This window comes from Phlebotomus papatasi, chromosome 2 (genome assembly GCF_024763615.1).
Source record: "Phlebotomus papatasi isolate M1 chromosome 2, Ppap_2.1, whole genome shotgun sequence".
Lineage (NCBI taxonomy): Eukaryota > Metazoa > Arthropoda > Insecta > Diptera > Psychodidae > Phlebotomus > Phlebotomus papatasi.
In genome coordinates this window covers 38,697,075-38,721,971 of record NC_077223.1, presented here as the reverse complement: position 1 = coordinate 38,721,971, position 24,897 = coordinate 38,697,075, and the positions used below count along the sequence as shown (strand labels likewise).

Here is a 24,897-nt window from a genome sequence, read left to right as displayed (position 1 = left end):
AAAAAATTTAAGTGAAAACGTCTTGCGGGGGCTGAAAAAAAATATCAAGGACAGGTCTTACGAGGAAAGAATTTTGTGTTTTGTTTAGGTCGACGTAAAGATAGGGTCAATTAAAAAAAATATTTGGCTACTTGGGTAAATTAAACAAAAAAGCTTCGTGAAAAATTTACGTGACAACGTCGTTTGGGGGCTAAAAAAGAATATCAAGGACAGGTCTTAGGAGGAAAATATTTTGTGTTTTAGGTCTATGTAAAAACAGGGTTAAGAAAACAAAGATTTTGCTTCTTGGGTAAATTAAAAAAAAAAGCTTCGTAAAAAATTTATATGAAAACGTCTTCTGGGCGCTAAAAAAAATTATCAAGGACAGACCTTACGAGGAAAGAATTTTGTGTTTTGTCTTAGGTCGACGTAAAGACAGGGTTAAAAAAACAAAGATTTTGCTTCTTGGGTAAATTAAAAAAAAAGCTTCGTAAAAAATTTACGTGAAAACGTCTTCTGGGGGCTAAAAAAAATATCAAGGACAGGTCTTAGGAGGAAAAGATTTTGTGATTTAGGTCGATGTAAAAACAGGGTAAAAAAAATTTTTAAAAAAAACAAAGATTTTGCTTCTTGGGTAAATTAAAAAAAAAGCTTCGTAAAAAAATTATATGAAAACGTCTTCTGGTGGCTAAAAAAAATATCAAGGACAGGTCTTACGAGGAAAGAATTTTGTGTTTTGTTTTAGGTCGACGTAAAGACAGGGTCAATTAAAAAAAAAAATTTGGCTACTTGGGTAAATTAGAAAAAAGCTTCGTGAAAAATTTACGTGAAAACGTCTTCTGGGGGCTAAAAAAATATCAAGGACAGGTCTTAGGAGGAAAAGATTTTGTGGTTTAGGTCGATGTAAAAACAGGGTTAAAAAACAAAGATGCTTCTTGGGTAAATTAAAAAAAAGCTTCGTAAAAAATTTATATGGAAACGTCTTCTGGGGGCTCAAAAAAAAATTATCAAGGACAGGTCTTACGAGGAAAGAATTTTGTGTTTTGTTTTAGGTCGACGTAAAGACAGGGTCAATTAAAAAAAATATTTGGCTACTTGGGTAAATTAAAGAAAAAAGCTTCGTGAAAAATTTATGTGAAAACGTCTTCTGGGGGCTAAAAAAATATCAAGGACAGGTCTTAGGAGGAAAAGATTTTGTGATTTAGGTCGATGTAAAAGCAGGGTAAAAAAAATTTTTAAAAAAAACAAAGATTTTGCTTCTTTGGTAAATTAAAAACAAAACTTCGTAAAAAATTTACTTGAAAACGTCTTGCGGGGGCTAGAAAGAATTTATCATTATTATATGTCTTAGGATGAAAGGACATTGTGTTTTAGGACGATGTAAAGACCGGGTCAAGAAAAATAAAAGAAAAATATTTTGCCACTTGGGTAAATTAAAAAATAGCTTCGTAAAAAATTTACATGAAGATTTCTTTTGGGGATTAAAAGAAATTTGTCAAGGACAGATCTTAGGAGGAAAGGATTTTGCGTTTTAGGCCATTGTAAAAACAATTAAATTGTAAAATCATTATCATTGTAACATCTTAATGCTCAAAATTTAATGTAAAGTTAAATTGTGGAAAGCCTTGTGTAATAGCACTGTAAAAGAATTAGAAATTAAAGCATTCTTTTTAAATATCTTGAAGTAAAGTGGAAAACAAAATTTCTCTAAAAGGGATAAGACAGATTTCAATTTTTATATTTAAGGTAACTCCGGTGACTCTATCCATGCCTTTATCACTGAAATGGAACCTTTTATATAATCAGAGCAGGAGTTCGTAGACAAACGAAATGCAGTACTATGTGTTCCTTACAAGAAGAAAAAGAGACTTCTTAAATATTTTATTTGAGTTTCAGTATAGAAATTGATTTCTTGACAATCGTACTTATTTTTCTTAATTTTTAACCAATTTAAAATCCATTGTACCACTTTTAAACAGCGCCCAATCTTTTTCTTATGTCGGAAAACATAAGAAAACATTAGGACATTTTTTGTTACTTTTTAGATCAATTTAAAAAGTGAGGAAAAAAAAGAAAATAAAATGTTTGGAACGTCCTATGTCCTCAAGAAATTTCCTTTGTGCTTAATAAGTAGATGTTAAAGATCAAATTGACGCTTGATTCTAATCAAGGTGACCCCCTGAAGAATTCCACTTGATAGAGTTTCCATAGAGTTACATTTTCAGTGCGCTCTAGACAATTTCCAATGAATTTTGCTCTAAGCTAGAGTGTTTGTATTTTTGTAGGAAGCCTCTATCACACAAATCATGCATTTATAGTGGTCCGAACGGGGGATCATATAGATAATAAGTAATCCTACGTATCCTTTACGATCAGCAAAAAACAGTACTTCAATATTTTTTAAAGTATTCTATAGATGAATTTTCAAGTTACCAACTCTAGGGTAAAATTTTGGCAATTTTTACTGACATTTCATGTTTGAGCCACCTTGCGGTGATTTTCCAAACTTGGTATGTTTACAAACATTGTAGTACAACTCATTACCTTTCCAATGAGCTATCACTAATTAATTTCTGATCACTAGAAGATGAATTATTAGCGAATATGTGAGTTGGCACATTCTTATTTCTTAAAGTTTTGAACTTACCAATTGTTTTTTTAAAAATCTATTTCTTATCCGATCTCAATGAAATTTTGCAAAAACATTGTCTACTAAATTAGCAATATTCCACTAAAATATTGAGATAAAATTCTCAGTAGTTTGTCGTTGATAAATTTATTCCGGCCGAATTTATGAATTTTTGGAGATTTTCACTGTACCTAAAGTGGCCTTGGAGCACCTCTAAACAACGTCCGATATTTTTCATGTCTAAGAAGCATTTAATTGTCTCATCATATAGAACATTTTTCCACCTGGGCCAAAAAGATCTAAAAAAAATTTTTTATTTTGACACACCCTAATATACAGTCTTTATATATCTCTTAAGTAATTAAAATAATCGAAAGTGGTACAAAGTTATTTTCAAGGGTGGAAAAAGGGTGTTTACATTCTCCCCAGAAAGTGTTTACTTCTACCCCAGGTATTTTGTGAAAAGAGAAAAATGCACAGTGACACAAATTTTATTTTTATGGAAAACTCAATTGTTTTCCAGCATCCGCATTACCCTCGACGAATTGCCTATACCCAAGGGTAAAACATTAGCTAAGAAAGATTTTCCAAAAAATTAGGGTGTCTTTGGAAAATCACCTCAAATTCGCATCTATCGAAAATGGTTACATGTGCCCCAGTCTCCCCTATGTATCTTCATAGAATACTAAAAAAATAAAGATACTTTTTAAATATTTTGAAATTTTGTTACATTTCAAGGAATATGTCTGAAGGCCTTTACACAATATGGAGCAATTTTAGTCAAAAATTGCACTTTTGACAGAATTTTGACGTTTCCACCTACAGCGCGTTGCGTGCAGTTTCCTTAAAAAAAGCGATTTTTGATAAAAATTGATCCCAATGTGGACTCTAAATATTACAAATATTCTTAATCCTGGGATCCCCTGTACAATGTTTACGTTTACAAGTTTTTTATATAATTGAAAGTAGAAAAGTGAATAGTAAAGTTTACTTGTAACGTCCCATCTCTGCCGAAAAATCCTATTAACTTTGAAGAAAACATGAGAGAGATAAAATTTGCACTACTGGTGTGTCTGGTCGCCAGATTTTCACGAGACAAAGCCACGATCGCACAAAATTTATTTTCGCGGGAAGACAAACCTATAAATATTTCCATCTTCTTCCCACGACTAAATGTCCAACAAGACTTTTTTATTACTTCCACTGCAAAATTCACTTTGAAGACAATTTTACAAACTTGCTTGCATATTACTATCTCGTCGCCAAGAGAAGATTAATTTGCGGATGGTCAGTTAGGAAATTGCCACTGTATTTGCAATTTTTTTGCACTCACTGTGATCACCTCTTGCTGTTTTTAATCTTATCAAAGTGATCCTGATAAGCAGGTCTTTTAGTTGCAAATACCCAAGTGAAAGCTGTTCAGTACAAGTTTTCTTATATCTCTATTAAAATGTCTAGCATTCGTTCAATCAACCAGGAATTAGCCAAAGTGGCACGAGAAGAACTCAATGAGGTACCAGACAGGATATCTGATGACCTAGAAGCTCTTAAAGAGTGGATCCGGAAACAACCTCATCTGCGAGCACGTACAGATGATCAGTTTCTCGTCGGATTTTTACGAGGTTGCAAATGGAGTTTGGAGAGGTCTAAAGAGAAGATTGAAGACTTTTATACTCTCAGAAGCCGAATGCCTGAGCTCATGAAAGAAAGAAATCCTTTGGACAAGAGGTAATTGGCATGAAATTTCGGTCTCATATTATAATTTCTATTTTATTTGTTAGAAAAGAAAACAGAAAAAAAACGGAAAATAATAAGTAGGGTGAAAAGGACACGTATAGACACTTTAATAACTCGTGTCAGGACTTATTGACACCCTACTCTGTACCATTTGGAATACGAAATTCGAACAATTATCCTTATCGAAAAACGCAGATTAATGTAAAACGTCATATTACTTAAATTTTGTTAGATGCATTAAATAAATTTCAACATTTTGACAAAAGTATCAATAGGAGTTCCCTGTTGAAGAGGTGTTCCTTCGAACCTAATTCCTCTCGTTCAGTAAAACCTTCCCGATTTCAGAACTCGCTTCGGTTGAGGTTTTTCCTTTACCGATTCGAAGGTAAATCAGAGAAAACTTACCTAAAAACCCGTTGGAAGTTCGAACGTTTAAACCGACGAATTACATAAAAGTGAGCAAGTTCATTAAATGGACATTTATCTAAATAAAATTGCAATTCAAACGTTCTGCTATCCTGAAATTCCACAAAACTAGACAAAAATTCACTTTTTTAAGCAAACGTTTGCACCTGATGATGACATTACCCCATTGCAAAAGAAAGCGGAATAGGAATAACAAGCGAAAAATTCCTTGGAATTTTCCACTATTTTCCTTAAAAAATTCCATAGGAATTTTCCATAATAGGTTCCAAGGAAAATTTAATGGATTTATGCTGGATTTTTCTATAGAATACATCCATGGAAATGCTCGTGGAATTTATGTGGATTTTTCCACCAAAATAAAATGGAGAAAAAATGAAGCTGTCACATGCACCTCATGATTTTATTTCCGAATTTTATAGAAACGGCAAAGATTACGAGGATTATAATATGTTTTTATAAACCAGCAATAACGAATTGACACTTTGAGCAATAAAAAAATATTTTATTAAAAAAAAAATTTTTCCTAAAATATATATTAATTAACATATAAACAGCATTATTTTAGGTTGGCGACCTATTTAATGTAATCACTTCATTATTATCTACACGAAACGCAGCATCGCATAATTAATTATATTATAATTGCCACATGAATCACTAAAAATGTTTGCGGAATGTTTGGAAACAAATTCTAAAAGTTTTCGCAACACCATTTTATTTGTTTGACATTTCAGAAAACTAGTGGAAAAATCCATATAAAACACTATGGAAAGATAGTGGAAATTTCCATATGTTTTTTCCAGCTTATCCCGCGGACGTTTCACGTGTGAGTTTCCATATAAATCTTCCGCGGAATACCGCGGAATTTAACGCTGGAATTCCAGCATGTCGTACTAGTAAATTCCATGGAGCACTATGATTTCCATGGAATTTCCGGCTTTAAATTCCATAGGAAAACTTAGTGGAATTTTAGCGTCAAATTCCAGCGAATTTAGCCATTTGGACGCAAGTTTTCCATTGGAATTTTTGCGGAATTTTGCTATGGGGTAACGACTGAAGTGTCAAGAATATCGAAATTCGAAATGACAGGACAAATCAACGCTAAAGCGGCGGGTAGAGATGGTAAAATTTCAGAAATTTCACAGCAGTCGCCACCTACTTTAGGCGGAAATTCATGAAATTTCTTGAAATTTACCAACTCTAGCGGCGGGTATATGAACTTGAACTTTAGGCTTCCAGTAGATTTTCGAATATGTTTGGCTTGTCTTTGGAGTGGCTTTGTCTCTTCAAAAGGTTATTACTGAACGGAGCCATTATTACTCAGTTCGACTCTAGGTTAATGTCATTAGGAAAAGCATTGCAAGCATTGCGACATTCTGATGATAACCAAGTACGTAGAGTTATGATCTACCGATTTGCACAATATTCTTTATATTAGTCTTAAATTTTCAAAAAATTTTGAGCCGGTGTGAATCTGTATTGGTAGATCATACCGCGACAATAAACTATTTCTTTATCATAGGTTTTTCTTATTTTACTTTTCAGTAGACTTTGTAAAGATGAACCGGTTTAAATCCGAAATAGACCAGTTCATATGCAAAAACGGTAATACGGACACTACATCCCATAGAGAAACCAGGTCTTTCAAAGCCTATGCAATATTATTTTTCTTACATCGCCAGTTTCCTTGCATATGATTCTAACACCTACAAGGACAGAAAATTTCTTCTGACTTTAAAGTCGAACTTCGAACCCAAGACATTTGCATCACAGAACGAGTGTCCTTTAGTTAACCCATCCCTAGCGTAAGCAAAGCAATTCCAAATAAAAATATTCAAAATTATCGTATAGTAGTTTGTTAAAAAAAACAGTACATTTTCATATTTTAACCAGGACTCAAGAGCTGATTCGAAATGGAGTTGCCCTCCCACTTCCCGTAACAGAAAACCCTGGAAGCCCTAGGATAATGCTAATTAGACCAGCGGCCTACAACCCAGAAAAGTTCACCTTCGCTGAAGTGATGAAAGTGGGCAACATGATAAGCGATATCCTACTTTTGGAGGACGACAATCTGATGATTGCCGGACAAATCGATATTCTAGATTTAGCCAATGTTACTGCAGGCCACTTTCTGCAGATGAGTCCTGGATTAGTGAAGAAAGTCACTATCCTGACCCAAAAAGCTAATCCGATGCGTCAACTAGAAACACATTGTTTGAACACTCCGCCGGGATTTGAAACATTATTCAACATGTTTAAGGGTTTCGTAGGAGAAAAGCAGAGGAATCGAATCCATATTCATGGGAACAATATACAAAGTCTATTCAAGCATATTCCCCAGAGACTCTTCCCAGAAGAATATGGTGGAGAAGTTGGTAAAATTGGGGATATCATTGATGTGTGGGAAAGAAAACTTGCACAATACGCAGACTGGTTCGAGGAAGATGAACTTATTTACGGCGTGGACGAAAATAAGAGACAAGGCACCTATAGAGATACATCGGAGGAATTTTTTGGTCCTGATGGATCCTTCAGATCCTTGAACTTGGATTAAAGAAACTTTCATAATTAGAAAAACATCACAACGGGTTAAATTAGTTTTTATAAGGAATCATTTTGTTGAGCAATGTAATAATTACTCTCAAATTCGTGTGTACATAGAGCTGAATTAGTCTTATCAAGTTCAATAAAGATAATACACTTCCAATCAATCGAACTCCAGTTGGCGAAATGATCCCTCGAAGCCAAATAGAGACTCTGGTGTTCTGGGTGTTCCCGCTCTCTTTTTCTCGTCTGTTCCATACTTTTCATCTTCCAGAAACCACTGCCTCTTTTCCAGTAATTTCCGTTCCCACTCGGCTGTTATCTCAGCAATTTTGCCCCCTGTACCACCATACTCTTCCGGAAGAATATCTTTTGAAATTGCCGCTTGTAGAGACTCAAGATTGGCGTGAACGTACACTTTGACACCATTCTGTTCTGTCAGATACTTCTTGAAGATATTGAACAGGGTCATCATGGAGGAAGGCAAGTTGAGGTAGTGGATCTCCTTTTGATGCAATGGTGTAGCTTGTTGGGCAATAAGGATTAGTTTTTTGAGCACGCTTGGAGTAAATGCCATGTAGTGGGCGGAAGTTAGATCCTTGATATCCATGATGTCTACATGTCCCGAAATTACTGCATTATCGTCATCCATTATTGCAACATCGTTCATCATACTAGCCACTTTGAGAATTTCTAATATGGAAAACTTGTTGGGATCAAAGACACTGATCCTATTCAAGTAGATTCTTGGTCCACTTGGAGTGCATTTTGGCAGCGGTAGAGAGTATCCAGTTTTAACGATTTGTCTGTTCCTCTCACTTATTGGGTCGCGATCCTTCCTCATCTCCGGTATTGCACTTCTCACTGAGTAATATGAGTCAATCATTTCCTTACTCTTCTCCAGGCTGTACTTGAAGTTCCGTAGAAAAGCCACGAGAAATTGATCATCTGTTCGAGATGTTATGTGCGGTTCCTTAGCCAACCAATCTCTGAGTGATTCCAGATCCTTCTCAATCCTCTCTGGCACTTCATTGAGCTCCTCTGTGGCTACCTTCAACAGCTCCGGAGTTAGTGGACGAATCTTAGCCATTTTGATACACAAATGATGCTTCCTCTTGACACTGAAGACGCTTTTTAAGCAACTGTTGGAGTCACATGGACAGTGTTTGGACTGGGATCTCGTGTGTTTTCATGTGATAAGATTATGCCGAAACTGTGACTACTTATCAGAGCAATCTATTATCGATATATCACTTCAGTTGATGACTTCCATCATGAATTTTTCCATTCCCACATTAAGTGGATGAAATTTCTAATTGCCGATTTGCCGATCTTACAACTTTTTATATTTTGCTTACATAATGTGAAAGCAATCCATTTACAATCTTTGGAACACTTAAGGACTCGTCGCCATTAGAAGTTCTCATAAAATTGTAATTTTAGTATTTTTTTTTAGTTTACATGAAGTTTCAATCATCTTGATCATCTTTCCATCTTGAAGTCTTGTTTACATGATGCTCTGGTTGATCATATGAAACATAAAAGCTCCAGCTTAAAGCGTCAGTTGATACTCCATAATTTATCAGTCACCTGAAACTTTTTCCACTTGAGATGGTGCCGGTGAATTGCCGTTTTGCTTACAATCTCTAAGAGAGATTTATCTTATCTGCTTCCCGGTGAAAAGTCTGCACCCCAAAATGTTCGAGTCTCAGTGTTCTCTAGGTAGTCTGGCTGAGAAAGTGTAAAAATCATGTCCGAAACAATCAGACAATTGACACCTGAATTGGCCAAGTTGGCGCAGGAGGAACTCAATGAAGTGCCAGAAAGGATATCCGAGGATATAGCAGCTCTTAAAGAGTGGATCCGGAAACAGCCTCATCTACGAGCTCGGGCAGATGATCAGTTTCTCGTGGGATTTCTCCGGGGTTGTAAGTGGAGTTTGGAAAGAGCAAAAGAGAAAATCGATAGCTTTTATACGGCTCGAACAGTGGTCCATGAATTAATGAGTCCTAGAGATCCTCTTTTGGAGAAAAACTTAACAATTCTTAGACTCGGTTATCTGGTACCTTTGCCCCACACGGAATTTCCTCACAGTCCACGTGTCGTTCTTATAAGGTTAGTCTCACTTAATGAATCGACAAAAATAATAATTTTAATATTATGGTCCTTCAATTTAGATACGGTTGCTATGATCCAGACCAGTACTCTATTGTTGATGTACTCAGACTTAGTGTAATGATTGGAGATTTAATGCACCTTGACGATGATAATAGAATGTGCGCTGGAGAAATGGCCCTTGTGGACATGGAAAATACAACAATGAAGCATTTCTTCCAAGTCACTCCAATGCTAATGAAGAAGCTTGCAATGATGACACAGGAAGCAGCTCCAATAAGGCAGAAGGGTTTTCATTTTTTCAACACTGCTGCAGGATTCGAAGTGGCTTTCGGTGCATTTCGGAATTTGATGAAAGAGAAACTTCGCCAAAGGGTTGGTATAACTCCGATTGATCCTTGCTCCAGTTGCAATATGTTTGAATTTATTTCCAGTTCCAAGTTCATGGAAATGGTCTAGAATCAATTATTAAGGTTGTTCCGCAAAAAATCCTACCGAAAGAATATGGTGGTGACGCAGGAAGCGTCCAGGATATTTTAGCATATTGGGAGAAAAAACTAATAGAAAATAGAGAATATCTCCTTAGCGAAGCGAACTTTGGTGTAGACGAAGATAAGAGGATTAATGGAAAGAACGAAATGCAAGAAATTTACGGCACTCAAGGGTCTTTCCGTAAACTTGAAATTGATTAACTCTGTAAAATACTCTGCATGAAATATAGATTCAATTTTCCAAATGAGTCACCTGAAATGCAACAATTACCAGTTATGATAAAGCCTTATCTAATCAAAGTTGATACGAAATTTTCGATATCAAACCACCGTGGCTTTATTGAAAGTCTGTCAGTAACCTTTAGATCTCCATAAAAGATGCCCAATATTCGTCCGATTAGCTCGGATTTGGCCAAAGTGGCTAAAGAGGAGCTAAATGAGGTCCCAGAAAGAATTTCTGACGATCTCGAAGCACTAAGAGAGTGGATTCGGAAACAGCCCCATCTTCGCGCTCGAACAGATGACCAATTTCTCGTCACCTTCTTTCGTGGGTGCAAGTGGAGTCTCGAGAGGACCAAACAAAAGCTAGATACTTTCTATACAGTGAGGACTGCTCTACCGGACCTTATTTCCCATCGGGATCCACTTGAAAAGAGAACTTTGGATGTGATCAGAATGGGTTTTGTTGTACCACTACCTTTGACTGAGCGGCCGGACAGTCCAAGGATAATGTTATTTAGACCAGGAGTTTACAATCCCACACTCTACAGCATTCACGATATGATGCGGGTAAGGTAGTCCTGATATTCTTTTGAGAAAGTTTTTCCTGAAATTCCAAACTCCAGGTAAGCCTTATGGTGAACGATATTTTGCTGTGTCGTGATGATAATCGAACGATAGCTGGTCAAATTGGGATTGTGGATCTAGCTGGAGCTACAATGGCTCACCTTGGTCAAGCAAATGTGGTGTTAATGAAGAAATTTTCCATGATCACTCAGGACGCTTCACCTCTACGTCAGAAAGGTTTTCATTTTGTCAACGCACCTTCGGGATTTGCAACTGTCTACAATCTAGCCAAGGGGATGTTTAATGAAAAAATGCAACAAAGAGTAAGAACGTTATGAGAAACACATTTTTTTCCTAAGAGATTTAAAAAATATTTGTTTTGTAGTTCCGGGTTCATACCGACAGAGAATCTCTGTTTAAGATCATCCCTAAGCGACTTCTACCTAGTGAATATGGCGGAGAAGCTGGACCTATTCAAAAGATAATCGATGATTTGGAGAAGGATTTAATAGCAGCCAGAGATTTTTTCCGGGAGGAGGACAATTTCGGAACAAATGAGAAGAAACGAATTGGTCGCCCAAAAAATGCAGAAACGCTATTCGGCGTAGAAGGATCTTTCCGGAAACTGGCAGTTGACTGAACAATAATCAGATGCATTAGATTAATACATTTAAGGTTTTTACCGATTGGGAGCAATTTTCGTCAAAAATTATCTTTTTTTTTAATCGCCTTTACTGTTGTAGAAAACGTCAAAATTTTGTCAAAATGACAATTTTTGACAAAATATTAACTTCTAATATACAGAAGCCATAAATCCTATGGCATTTCTATGCAAATTAAATTTTTTTGGTTATTTTTTTCTAGATTCTAGATCCTATGATCTTTTTTTCTGTTTGGTGTGAGTTTTAGATAATAAATTTAACAAATAATAATTTAAAATTATTTCTAAAATCGTCGAAACTTTTGTTGTTTATTGCCGATTACAGATATTTCCGGATTCGTATCTCAGATCAAGGTAGCTCTCAAAAACACGTTTCTTAAGGATTTAATTTAAATCGGGAATTTTCATTTTATTTCTGAAATGATTTTATCATGGGGTAGTAATGTTTAGTACAAGGTTTAGCACAAGGATTATGACCCCAAGATCTAAATATATTATTCGTAATATATTTATGCTTAAAATATTAATTTTCGAAAACATTAACTCTTTCGCGTCTTTAGGGTAATGTCATGACTCGGGCAAAAAAGTTTTTCTTGGGTATTTACATTAATTGAAATCTATCTGTTCGTGCACGACATCATAATAGAAGGATGTAAGATTCTTGGCTCATTTTCTCAAGACTCCAGTTAGATTTCAATTAATGTAAATGGCCAAAAAGAAACTTTTTTCCCCGGGTCTTATATGACCCTAAAGACGCGAAAGAGTTAAAAGATGTCGACTTTATCAGAAAGGTCAGAATCTGACCTACAATTCATTCACTGAGAGAAATCCGAAAAAGTTAAAATAACATTCCGGAAATGTTTATTTTACCCTACAGTATTGATCCGAAATCGGTGTAAACATTATGCTTTTAAGATGTATTAGGGGTTAAAGTTACCCTTTTTCGTGTTAATTTTACCCTTAAAAAGGTGTAAAATCAACATTAAAAAATGTTGATATATTTTTACACCTAAAAAGTGTTAAAGTTATGAAGAAAAAAAGTTAATTGCACCCCAAATTTTTTCTCACTGTTAAGATGCAACAGGTACTCTTAGTGAATGTTCTTAAACGTTACACTTTGTGTATTTTGGCACCCAGCAACAGCTTCAGAGTATTTAATCAATAAGTTCCGCGTGTATTATTGCTGAAAATGAGTGACTTGCCGCGTTTATCATCAATTTCCACCAAATTAGAAGACACTGCCCATGAATCGAGTACCAGAACGAGAAGCTCCGTTTTGGAGGGTCCTCGCTGGTCTCGATGGAATCGTGAAGTGATTAAAAGTGATGCACCTTTTGCTACCCGAAACTTCAATCGCCCTTTCGCTCCTGCTCCTGGCGAAACAAAATTCTTGGGGGGCTTGGGTCATGGGGGCGCTAGAAAACCCTCGAAACTCCACCCGAATCGTCCAACCATGGTTCAGAAACTTCTCAATATGAGAACCCAGAACCGTGTAATGTTCTCACTTACCGAAGACGCGGCCGTGGCTGGTTTTGGACATACAAAATCTTTGCCACCTCTCGAAGCTGTGGCTCTAGGTCGAATGAGGGGTATTGTGAAAGCAATTTGTGAAGCTGACAATATACCAACACCAACGAGATCTGATCCTTCCGATGATGAGCGACTTCTCGTTACTCGAATCGAAAGGACAACACCTCGTGTCAGTGTGGATTCAGGAGCTCAGCAGGAAATTGCAACTCTTGATCGGGGATTGGAGGTAAGTGCAAAGGCCAATACTAATGAAAATACTTCCATTCTAAATCCGATGCAAAATGTCTCTTTAAATTGTTTAATTCTTTACTTATTTTATGACTTGATTATAGGTTAATTAAATTATAGGTTAAAATTTTAATATTAGTAACAAAAACCGCCAACAAAATTTTGGAGTTTTAACATTGATCTTAAAACAGCGGAGAAACTTGAAGTCAATTTTATTAATAATAGCAATAATAATAATTAAATAATATTTAACACATTCATCTATCGCATTATACTAATCACAAGCTATACGATTTTGTATAATCTATTTCTGAGTATAATTGATATCCGAATTGCTTCTGCAAGAGGATTTTTACTTTATTTAGGAAAGTTTAACATTACCTTGATTTTGAACAAATTTTCAATCCTTCCCTTTTTTGATTTCATTTAAGGATGATAGTTTTTTTTAATAATTACATTATATTAGATAAAATTTGCAAAGGTGAATACTTGAGAAACAGCTCAACTTCATATAAGTATATTTGTGTACTGAATTTTCAGCACTGTCCAACTATTAGAAAACTACCCTAACTAAAATGGTATTTGCAAAGAACTAAAGGAAATGGGTAAGTAGTAAACGTAGTAAACATGGGGTAGTTGTAAACACTACGAGTTTTCAAATCAAATATTAGACTTCACAGGATGATACCTATTTGAATTCATATATACTACAGGGATCCTTGTCCACAAAGATCCCGAGATAAAATTAGTTCGCCCGAGCGCTTTCAAATCTGCTAGACGTTCATTGCTTTCGTTATTGTGTGTTCGGAAGTAGTTCGAATTGATTTCTGAAAGTTTTCTTGTATATTTTATGATAGTTTATCTAACTATTTAGATAAAAAATATAACTTATTTTGAGCTTGTAATTCATGATATCCTTTTAATATATATATTTTTCACATTAATATCAATATGTATAAAGGCATGGCACAAATTTCAAAAATTAAACATTCTAGATCTAGTATAGGGTAAAGGCTCATAATTTTGGACAATCTGCTTATAAGCATCGATGTTCCAAGTGTGAAGTGCGATATTTTCAGTACTAATTGATTTTTTTGTTACTCGCCTTTCATAAGGGTTGTTTAGAAACTTGGCAAGAGTTTATTGTCTTTGTTTTTACTAAAATTAGTCTTAATACGTTTAAAAATTAATTGATATGTAGAGGTGAATTGGACTCGAATTTTGGACAACTTGGTTGTCAATTTGGATAACTTGGCTGTAAATTTAGACAGCTAATCCGCCTCAACAGAATGCCCATTGTTCTCCATTTCATGAACCAATCTTACCAAGTCCTCTTCCTGTTCATGTAAGGGAAACGTAGAATGTCACAAGAAGCCCGGAAACTTTCCATATTATTTATTAAAGTGAGTTGACTTTGGTACTCTAAGTACGTGCGGATTCGCTCATTCCCTGGCCTTTCCGGGAGCCTTTTAAGGCTTTTCCCACTATATCTCTTTCATAGAGATGATGCTCCTTTGTTTCTCCAGATATTTATACAACCTGGTCCTCACAAAAGCTAAAATTTCACGAAATTTCGAGGGAAAAAACACCTGACCAAAATAAGGAGTATCACCTCACTGGTGAATGTCTTAGAAGATTTCCCATTTTTCACACGAAAAATCTAATTCACAAGGAAAATCTCACTTCAGGTCAAAAGTACAAATCACCACTAACGTGAATCAACACAATATTCAGTGAATATTCAATAATATCGCTCAAAAAAAGCGAAGAAACATTGTTAGTACAGTAGACTCTCTCAAATTCGGGCATATGGGACCGAAATGTCAGCCGAATTAGACAAAAATTCGGGCGACAAAGTTTTTGACATGCAACGATTTTTTATTTATGTGGATATAGATATTGAGTTTACACACTCATATATAACGTAAATTGCATGAAAATCCCTCAATAATGCAAAATCACATCAAAACTAAGACAAACCATGCCAAATTTGAGCATATTTGATTCATTTGATAATCATAACCAAACTTGAAAAATGACAACAAACGTTTTTAAAATGTAACCGCTGCCCGAATTAAAAAGTAGCCCGATCTTAAAAGAGCCGAATTTGCGAGAGTCTACTGTACTTCACCACAGCTAAATAAGACTAAAGTAAACACGAAGTTCTGTCATATTTCTCGTAAACAATTGCTCACACTGAATTTTCAACAAAGCCATTTTAAGTCAAATCATATTCAAAATTTAACGTATTTAGTGTTAAAATCTTCCAAAAAGAACAAATATTTAGATAGAATTCATTATTTATCAAATATTGGAATAAAAATCCATAATTTTAATCAATTTATTTTTAGTGTCCAATTTTATCCTCAGAGTGTCCAAAATGAGAAACTGGTCAAAATTATTAGTCTTTCCCCCCTTTCCCCTATCTAGTGAATTGTGTGAATGAGTTAAGTTCGCTAAATTGATGATTCACCGAGTGATTCTTTGAAAACCATAAACTAATTAAAACAGTCTTACAACAGAGAAAATGGTTTTGATTTTGGTACATCATACAGTGGTTATTTGTTTTAAATTTGTAATTGGTCATATATTATAGCGCCATATGTGATCAGGTTTAAGATTTTTCACGGGCAAATGTGGTCTTTTGGGCTTAATCTGTTTTTTGTATTTATTATCTAAACTTGATAATCGTGTTACGGTAAACTCTATATTTATTCTCGAACAAGTTCGTTTATTTATTACTTTTAATCACTGTTTCCAGTGTTTTTATTAACATATATATATAGGTAATTCAAGAATATAAACAGCTTCTTATTTTTAATGAACATTTTAATTAAACAGATCCGAATTAAATTATTTTTTTTAGCCCATGTATTTACTCAAATTTTGTTTAAAACTGTTCTTAGGTTTATATATGAGAGTATTTCAGTCAATAGAATTAGATATTGCAGCGTTTTCCTGGTCCAAACCAGGTGTATTTAAACTTACGAAGGGTGTATTTAATGTTTTGAACACGCATTTTTAGGCTAGGTGATGATATTATAGGAATAAGAAGTTTAGAATTTGTTATGATACTTTCCTTTGGTGCCTAACAATTTATAATGAACTTTTCAAAATTGTGTACACCTCTTTGGACCAAATCTCTGCACCTTGTTCGGGGTTTCCCCGATCTTGCAATAATCAACCATTCATAATTCAATACTTACTTGTTTCAATCCAAGAGAGATTCAATGCTTTTCTAATTCCTTATTGAATATTTGTTCACTTTTACAACCGGCTCGTTTTACAACCAATATAATTTCCTCAAACCTGAGTATTTTCACAAGAACTTTTCATCCAAACTGCTAAACAGCTGATGGCTGCATGCTTTGCGCTATTTCACCAATTTCGACGAGATAACACTCACCACCAGATGATGGTGGTGGATGTGGTGAGTTTAAAACGTAAACAAAGAAACAACAATTCTCATTCCACTTTTGTGTTTAGTTTTAATTTAATTTTTCCAATGGATATTGATATAAAAATAATTTGCCGTGTTTGTCTCCAATCTGAAAGACTCTTCCATTCAATCTTTGAGGAATTCCATTCATTTGTTTTGATGAACATTGTCAAACAGATCACAAATATTCAAGTGAGTTTTCTTTGATAAAGTTCAAAAGATTTTCCAAAAATTTTCACTATTTTTGAAAAATAAATATAGATAAACAAAGACGATCAGATGCCACAATAAATATGCCACGATTGTACAGTAAAATTAATTGCTGCCAATGATATTCGACGCATTGCCCTTGCATCTGATCAGTATCTGAGAACGGTTCTGGAGAAAAATACTGAGGATGACGAAGTAGAACCACATGAAGCAGATACTCTTATTATTGAGGATCAAACAGAGAAAGATGACTGCAAAACAAAGTCCAGTAAATATGAATATCACTGTGATACTTGCAGTAAAACATTCCAGAATCTCCTATCCTTACGACGTCACACAAAGTACCATCGCCTGGATCGGATTAAATGCCCATTGTGCCCCAGAAATTTCTCACAGAAGAGCAATCTCAAGCGTCACCTTGTCATTCATGCAGATTCGAAGAATCTACGATGCGACAGATGTTCCGGACATTTTGATACAATCTCTGATCTCTATGAGCACGTAAAGAGCCACGAAAGTGCTTTGGAGGCATCTTCCGATGAATATATCCTGAGCTGCGACTTGTGTCCAGATTGCAGAACAGCATCCTATGTCACGTTCCGGAATCACATGCGTGAGAAGCACAATTTTCTAGGAACACTCCGCCCCTTTATCTGCCGCATCTGTGGCATTCGGTTCACATCCAAGCAAGGCATGTTCCGGCACATTGACAATATCCATGAGAATAACCGGAGGAATCTCAGGAATCGCGACAAAAACTTCCTCTGCACAACATGTGGAAAAAGTTTCTACACCAATTTCCACTTGCAAGTTCATATGAGAAGCCATACCGGACAGAGACCCTTCGTCTGCCAACATCCGGGTTGCCTGAAGGCTTTTTCTCAGCTGTCTGGGCTCAAAATGCACACGTTCACTCACACGGGAGAGAGACCATTTGGATGCAAGGTCTGTGGGAAATCCTTCAGCCAATATGGTCATGTGCGGGAGCACATGATGATCCATTCCGACATGAAGCCTCATGTCTGCAAAGTCTGTAATCATTCTTTTCGGGTCAAAGGGAATCTGACTGCCCATATGATGACCCATAGTGGCAAAAAGCCCCATATTTGCCCACATTGCCGGAAACAATTTATTCATAGTTCAAAGCTGCGGCTGCACATGGAGAAGAAGCATCCCAGTTAAGAATATTTTCCGTCTTCAGAGAGATCCGGGAAATCAGGTAACCGTCCACCAAGGCTTATAATTCTGAAGCAAGGGGTAACTTATATTCAGAAACCCAATTTTTGCACGGCGAAACCTGAGAAGCACGAATTGCATCACGAAAACCCGAGAAACTCAAGAATCGCGGAACTCGAGAAACCCAATTTTTCGCATCGCGAAACCTGAAAAACCAAATGTTTGCATCGCGAAACCCGAGAAACTGATTTTTTGGCATCAAGAAACCCCAGAAACCGAATTTTTGCATCGCGAAACCCGAGAAACTGAATTTTTCGCATCAAGAAACCCAAGAAACCGAATTTTTGCATCGCGAAACCCGACAAACTGAATTTTTGGCATCAAGAAACCCGAGAAACCGAATTTTCGCATCGCGAAACCCGAGAAATCCAAAAATTGCATTGTAAAACCCAAAAAACTCAATTTTGCATAGCGAAACCTGAGAAACACATGAATTGCATCATGAAAACCCTAGAAACTCAAGAATCACGGAGTTCGAGAAACCCAATTTTTGCATCGGAAAACCCGAGAAACTGAATTTTTGGCATCATGAAACCCGAGAAACCGAATTTTTGCATCGCGAAACCCGAGAAATCCACAGATTGTATTGCGAAACCCGAGAAACACATGAATCACATCACGAGAACCTGAGAAACTCAAGAATCGCGAAACCTGATAAAGTCAATTTTTGCACCGCGAAACCTGAGAAACACACGAATTGCGTCGCGAAAACTCGAGAACCTCAAGAATCACGGAACTCGAGAAACTCGATTTTTCTTATCGCAAAAACCCGAAATCCCAAAAATTTAATTGCAGAACTCAGAAACCCAATTTTTGCATCGTGAATCTCGAGAAACTGAATTTTTTGGTATCAAGAAGTCCGAGAAACCCAAAGATTGCATTGCGAAACCCGAAAAACACATGAATTGCATCACGACAACCTGAGAAACTCAAGAATTGCGAAACCTGATAAACCCAATCTTTGCTCCACGAAACCTGAGAAACACACGAATTGCATCGCAAAAACTCGAGAATCTAAAGAATCGCGGAACTCGAGAAACTCGATTTTTCTTATTGCAAAAAACCGAAATCCCAAAAATTACATTGCAGAACTCAGAAACCCAATTTTTGCATCGCTAAACCCGAGAAACCGAATTTTCGCATCCCAAAACCCGAGAAACCAAAAAATTGCATTGCAAAACCCGAGAAACTAAATTTGTGCATTACGAAACTTGAGAAACTCAAGAATCGCGGAGTTCGAGAAACCCAATTTTTGCATCGCGAAACTCGAGAAACCGAATGTTTGCATCGCGAAACCCGCGAAACTTAATTTTTGGTATCAAGAAACCCGAGAAACCGAATTTTTGCATCGAGAAACCCAAAGATTGCATTGCGAAACCCGAGAAACACATGAATTGCATCACGAGAACCTGAGAAATTTAAGAATCACGATACTAGATAAACCCAATTTTTGCATCGTGAAACTCGAGAAATACTTAATAATGAGAAATGAGTTACCCCTTTCTTCGAAGACATTTTTAAAAGATTTTTAAAATCATTTTATACTGAAAAATATAATTTATTAATAAAATAATCAAAAGATTGCAATTTTTTAATATCGTATAAATTTAGTATAAAAATAATAAATTTAACAAAATGCATTCATAGTAGGTTTAGAATCTTTAGGCCTACTGCCGACTGGATCTATTGAAGCTTAGTGATAAGCGCAGATAAATTTAAGGTGCATGAGCTACATAGATTGATTGAAAAGAATTGCAGTTACCAAAAGTTTAACTGGGTTTATCACTGGTTTATAGCTATTTCAAACGTTTCAAATACTTGTTATACATAGGCGTAGGTCTGCTACTCACGGTTCAATATGGCTGCCAATGAAGAAGATTGATCGGCGCCAATCAACAGATCAGTACGATTGGTCCGCGCCGATCTGCCGATTTATCATTCACTCACAGTTCACTCCCTGTATTATGGTGCCTACACACTAGAAGCAATTTTCGTCAAAAATGGCCCTTTTTAAAATATTCTGACGTTTTTGCCTACAAGTATAGGGGAAATTTTCTTTAAAAAGGCATTTTTTAACTCTTTCCGGACCACAACATATCCAGCGAACGAATTTCAGTAAAACTCACTTTATTGTAACTCTTAGTGGTCAAATATGATACTTTTACAGAGAAAGAATTTTTTCCTCCACTGGGAAATTGGAAAACTCATGGGTACTCTCGCCCCCAAAAGAACGAAAAGGAGACAAACTTCAATTTTCCCAAAGCCAATATTATTGATTTTGTAAACTATATGTGCGTGTCAAAGGACTCCTGTACGATGTTGATAACTAAAACAAGGTGAATTATTGACCAGTATCTTGTGGGATGTCCAGGAAGTGCTAAAAAAGACACCCAGCTCCTGCTTTTAAACAGATTCCTCATAATATTTTACACATAGCACTTTAAAACACATTTCTTTCAACACGATATTATTGTAGACACATTAAGCTTTCTCAAAAGCATAAAAGACACTTCCTGGACAATTAGAATTCACCAAAATCAGGAAGAATAGGAAAAACTTCCCTGAAAGCAATCCCCCGCGCTGCCAAATGTCAAAATTATCGGCCATATTGGCAAAAATGTCGCTCCCGCTTGGAATTTTGTTATAAGGCTGGTGTCAAAAAGCAAATGGCGGGCATTAGCGGGGAATAACCTTACATTTGACCTCTAGATTTTTTAGGGACGAGAGTACCCATAAAGTTTAAACAAGTTTTTGAAAATTTAAGAAAAAATTGTTTTTTCGAATTTATGTAATCTGTAATTGTTAGTTATCATACTTATTGGCCCCGAGAGGTTTTTCCTTATTCGGGTTTAGAAATATCAAAAAAGTCACAATATCTGCAAGAAAGCAGAAAATCGAAAATTCACGATTTTTGACCAAGAATATCTTAGCTCAGGAGTTAATTGGGATCCTGCAAAAAATATCCTAGATTTGAACATCCTTATAGTTTGTAATTATCCACAAGATTCGGATTTTTATCGATTCTAAATAGTCCAAAAAAATTCTTTTTTCCATGGGTACCCAGAGTCCCAAAGGAGACGAAAGAGTTAAATATTTCGAATTTCCCTTTGTAATTCTGAATTTAATGTGTGATACAGGAACATAAAACATTTTGATTTATTTCTTTGCTTGTTTTCAAGCATTTTATACATTCTAAATTTAATTTTTTACGCAATTACACTTAAATTTGTCAAATTTGCTCTGCTATTTTAATAATTCTTTGGGAATTAGTAATTTTATATGATGAGATTCAAATTTATTTGAATTTCCTTAACCGCTTTTTTCGACGAGTTCTAAGAATTGCCATGGCGGACATCAAGTGGTGAATATGGAAAATTAGGCGGGAGATGGCTTCTTCTTGGATTGAACGCGCTAAGTATATTATCGTGAAAAACCCATAAAATATACATTTTGCAGCTTTTGCAACAAGATTTTTTCAGTGAATTTCGAAGTAAACGTAGTGTTCTAGTGATTTGTTAATGATATCTATTGTTCGGTGCGGGAAAAAAGTGGAAAAACTTGATGGAAGCGAATCTTTCCCCAAAGAGGACATTCTAGATTTGTTGTGAGCGGTAAAACGGAAAGTACCAAAGGAATATCTTCCCTGAACTACAGTTCTTTAGGAATTCACCGAGAGCCCCATCAAAAAGGAACTTCTTCATCGGATCTCTATAACACGGAATCAAGGTATTTCAAATGCATATTTTTTTGTCCTTCATTTCTCAATTATTTTACTGTTTCCTTACCAGTGTCCTTTAGAATTTTAGAATTTTATTCGTTGTCTTTACATTCTCCCTTGAAGCGTCCGGGAGTTCTTGAGATTTCTAGTTCAAATTGAGATAAGACTTCAAGATTTCCTGCGAATGCGGAAATCTTGCTTGACTTATTGGGGAATCTGCGCAGAAATTTATTCCTTACAGTCTTCCCGTTCTTCCGGAACTTTAAGTTTTCTCTACTGCGTCTACTTTGCCTTTGGATTCACTAAATGACTAAACTAAATTGAATACAGACTTCTCTACTATTGTGAATTCAACAGGAAAGTGACCGATTCACTGGATTCACTGAACCGACTGTACTTTAGATTTTAAAACCGAACAGAATAAATAAGCGACAAACGCATTTTATCAAAAATGCTAGGTGTCCAAAATCTTGCAATATCCTGTAAAAATTCAGACCAAATTCCCATTGCAGTCTTCCTAAAGTTCATCTTAGAATAAAAGAAAATCATCAATTTCCGGCTGAAATTCAAATATGATTTTATTCATAAATCCATCAAATAAAATCCAATAAAAGATATTCTCTACTTAAACTACTTACTTAAAATAGGTAAATTTATGTATGAATAAGCAATTATGAGACCAAGTTCACGAGCATAAACAGAATACAGACATTACTCGTTAGGGGAACATGGGGCAACTCTGACAAACCGAAAATACTAAAATTAGTTATCTCTTAATATAAAAGAGCTTATTCGAGCAAGAAATGTAGGGGGATGCGGGGCACCTTTGAATTGGGCAGCTTTGAAATTGGGCTTTATTCTCCTATTTTTAACACTGAGAAGAAAATTGGGGTGCGATTAACTTTTTTCCTCATAACTTTATCATTTTTTAGGTGTAAAAATATATCAACATTTTTTAATGTTAATATTACACCTTATTAAGGGTAAAATTAACATGAAAAGTGTAACTTTAACCCCTAATACACCTAAAAAGCATAATATTTACACCGATTTCGGATCAATACTACAGGGTAAAATAAACATTTCCGGAATATTATTTTAACTTTTTCGGATTTCTCTGAGTGAAATGAAACTGGACCTATGATAAAATTTAGCTCAACAAACAAACAATTCGAAGTCGAGTCGTTTGAACAAGAATGCGATGTCTGTTTTATTATTTTCAGAAAAGGTTTTCCTGCTGATTCAAATGATAAATATCCATGATAAAAATCAGCTAAATTTTAGATGAACTGAGCCTTCACAGCTTTGTAATCTTAGATTTTATTGAGGTAGATTGAGGAAGACTTTATTTGGCAATGCATTCGAACATTGCAATTTTAAGCTACATTTTTGCAGTCTTCATCCTCTTCATATATTATTTTTTTTAAGTGTTAAGCGAAGGAACTTTGTAGAAACAGCTTCTGGAAAATGACTTTGAAAGCTCATTTATTTGAGATAGAAAAAATGTGCTGTGACTAAGTTGTAGGAAGGTAAATTTCCTAAAAAAAAATTAACTAATTACAGTAGACTTTCGTTTATCCGTGAGAGCGGGGCCAAAATGTCACACGGATTTTGAGAGTGATACCCATCAAATTGTTTGAAATCCAACGATTTTTTGTTCACATTGAAAATTTATGGAGTGAATCCTGACCTGACTGAATCCGACAGTCTCTCTAATCATGCGTACTGTCAAAAAAAGTTACAGTGATTAAGAACTACAGTAGATAGAGCACATTTGCTTAACAAAAAAAAAACCCAAAACGGAAACAATGTGTCAACAAAATTTTGAAAATTCAACTGCCTCACGGATTTTTTTATGTCACCCGGAAAAAGAGTCCACGGATAAGCGAGAGTCTACTGTAGAAGTTTTTTTTTAAATGTTGTCTGTAACTTCAAAGAAAAAGAAAACATTCATTTTGGCTCAGGATTCGCAAATGTTAATAAATTATACAGATAACTTTAACAATTTCCTCTTTCGTCTCCTTTGGGACTCTGGGTACCCATGGAAACAATTTTTTTTAGACTATCTAGAATCGATAAAAATCCGATTCTTGTGGATGATTACAAACTATAAGGATGTTCAAATCTAGAATATTTTTTGCAGGATCCCAATTAACTCCTGAGCTTAGATATTTTTGGTCAAAAATCGTGAATTTTCGATTTTCTGCTTCCCTGCAGATATTGTGACTTTTTTTGATATTTCTAGACCAGAATAAGGAAAAACCTCTCGGGGCCAATAAGTATGATAACTAACAATTACAGATTACATAAATTCGAAAAACAATTTTTTTGATTAAAATTTTCAAAAAACTAGTTCAAACTTTATGGGTACTCTCGTCCCCAAAAATCTAGAGGTCAAATGTAAGGTTATCCCGCTAATGCCCGCCATTTGCTTTCTGACACCAACCTTGTAAGAAAATTCCAAGCGGGAGCGACATTTTTGCCAATATGGCCGATAATTTTGACATTTGGCAGCGAGGGAGATTGCTTTCAGGGAAGTTTTTCCTATTCTTCCTGATTATGGTAAATTATGATTGTCCAGGAAGTGTGTTTTATGCTTTTGAGAAAGCTTAGTGTGTCTACAATAACATCGTGTTGAAAGAAATGTGTTTTAAATTGTTTTGTGTAAAATATTATGAGGAATCTGTTTACAAGCAGGAGTTGGGTGTCTTCACTTCCTGGACATCCCACAAGATACTGGTCAATAATTCAACTTGTTTTAGTGATCAACATTATAAAGGAGTCATTTGACACGCAAAAATAAGTCACAAAATTGATATTATTGGCTTTTGGAAAATTGAAGTTTGTCTCTTTTTCGTTCTTTTGGGGACGAGAGTTCCCGTGAGTTTTCCAATTTCCCAGAGGAGGAAAAAATTCTTTCTCTGTAAAAGTATCATATTTGACCACTAAGACTTACAATAAAGTGAGTTTTACTGAAATTCGTTCGCTGGATATGTTGTGGTCCGGAAAGAGTTAAGCCGTTTTCAAGAAATAAAATGTCAAACTTGTGAATTTTCAGAAGGATATCACTAATTTCTCAAGAACTGAAAGTCCTTTCTGAAACGGGTCTCGGCAATTTTTGAGTCATACACCAATTTCTACAAAATGGACCTACTCCTATCTCTGGCG

At 35.5% G+C, this 24,897-nt stretch overlaps 4 protein-coding genes across 4 annotated transcripts; 3 read left to right on the top strand and 1 right to left on the bottom strand.

Moving 5' to 3' along the window:
• Positions 1-4,042: 4,042 nt before the first annotated feature.
• LOC129800947 (uncharacterized) lies at positions 4,043-11,636 on the top strand. Its single transcript, XM_055845692.1, has 7 exons — positions 4,043-4,336; positions 6,665-7,315; positions 9,083-9,430; positions 9,493-9,805; positions 10,300-10,715; positions 10,772-11,030; positions 11,093-11,636. Exons 1-7 carry the CDS (start codon positions 4,059-4,061, stop codon positions 11,345-11,347), a joined length of 2,520 nt encoding a protein of 839 aa, XP_055701667.1. The 5' UTR covers positions 4,043-4,058; the 3' UTR covers positions 11,348-11,636.
• Positions 7,362-8,501, bottom strand: LOC129804126 (alpha-tocopherol transfer protein-like). Its single transcript, XM_055851208.1, has one exon. The coding sequence runs from the start codon at positions 8,403-8,405 to the stop codon at positions 7,479-7,481; it is 927 nt and encodes a 308-aa protein (XP_055707183.1). The 5' UTR covers positions 8,406-8,501; the 3' UTR covers positions 7,362-7,478.
• LOC129804124 (alpha-tocopherol transfer protein-like) lies at positions 8,853-10,166 on the top strand. The gene is made up of 3 exons (XM_055851206.1): positions 8,853-9,430; positions 9,493-9,805; positions 9,865-10,166. The coding sequence occupies exons 1-3, from the start codon at positions 9,066-9,068 to the stop codon at positions 10,120-10,122; spliced, it is 936 nt and encodes a 311-aa protein (XP_055707181.1). The 5' UTR covers positions 8,853-9,065; the 3' UTR covers positions 10,123-10,166.
• A 4,941-nt stretch (positions 11,637-16,577) lies between the features above and the next one.
• LOC129804144 (gastrula zinc finger protein XlCGF9.1-like) lies at positions 16,578-18,111 on the top strand. Its single transcript, XM_055851228.1, has 2 exons — positions 16,578-16,757; positions 16,827-18,111. Exon 2 carries the CDS (start codon positions 17,385-17,387, stop codon positions 17,955-17,957), a length of 573 nt encoding a protein of 190 aa, XP_055707203.1. The 5' UTR covers positions 16,578-16,757; positions 16,827-17,384; the 3' UTR covers positions 17,958-18,111.
• The last annotated feature ends 6,786 nt before the right edge of the window (positions 18,112-24,897 follow it).

Excerpts from the sequence above, each read along its gene's own strand:
- LOC129804124 (XM_055851206.1), top strand. The coding sequence starts at position 9,066 with ATGTCCGAAACAATCAGACAATTGACACCTGAATTGGCCAAGTTGGCG. Across the intron at positions 9,431-9,492 it reads CCACGTGTCGTTCTTATAAG|ATACGGTTGCTATGATCCAG; the intron begins GTTAGTCTCACT and ends CCTTCAATTTAG. Across the intron at positions 9,806-9,864 it reads AAGAGAAACTTCGCCAAAGG|TTCCAAGTTCATGGAAATGG; the intron begins GTTGGTATAACT and ends ATTTATTTCCAG.
- LOC129804126 (XM_055851208.1), bottom strand. The coding sequence starts at position 8,405 with ATGGCTAAGATTCGTCCACTAACTCCGGAGCTGTTGAAGGTAGCCACA.
- LOC129804144 (XM_055851228.1), top strand. The coding sequence starts at position 17,385 with ATGCGTGAGAAGCACAATTTTCTAGGAACACTCCGCCCCTTTATCTGC.
- LOC129800947 (XM_055845692.1), top strand. The coding sequence starts at position 4,059 with ATGTCTAGCATTCGTTCAATCAACCAGGAATTAGCCAAAGTGGCACGA. Across the intron at positions 4,337-6,664 it reads AGAAATCCTTTGGACAAGAG|GACTCAAGAGCTGATTCGAA; the intron begins GTAATTGGCATG and ends TATTTTAACCAG. Across the intron at positions 9,431-9,492 it reads CCACGTGTCGTTCTTATAAG|ATACGGTTGCTATGATCCAG; the intron begins GTTAGTCTCACT and ends CCTTCAATTTAG.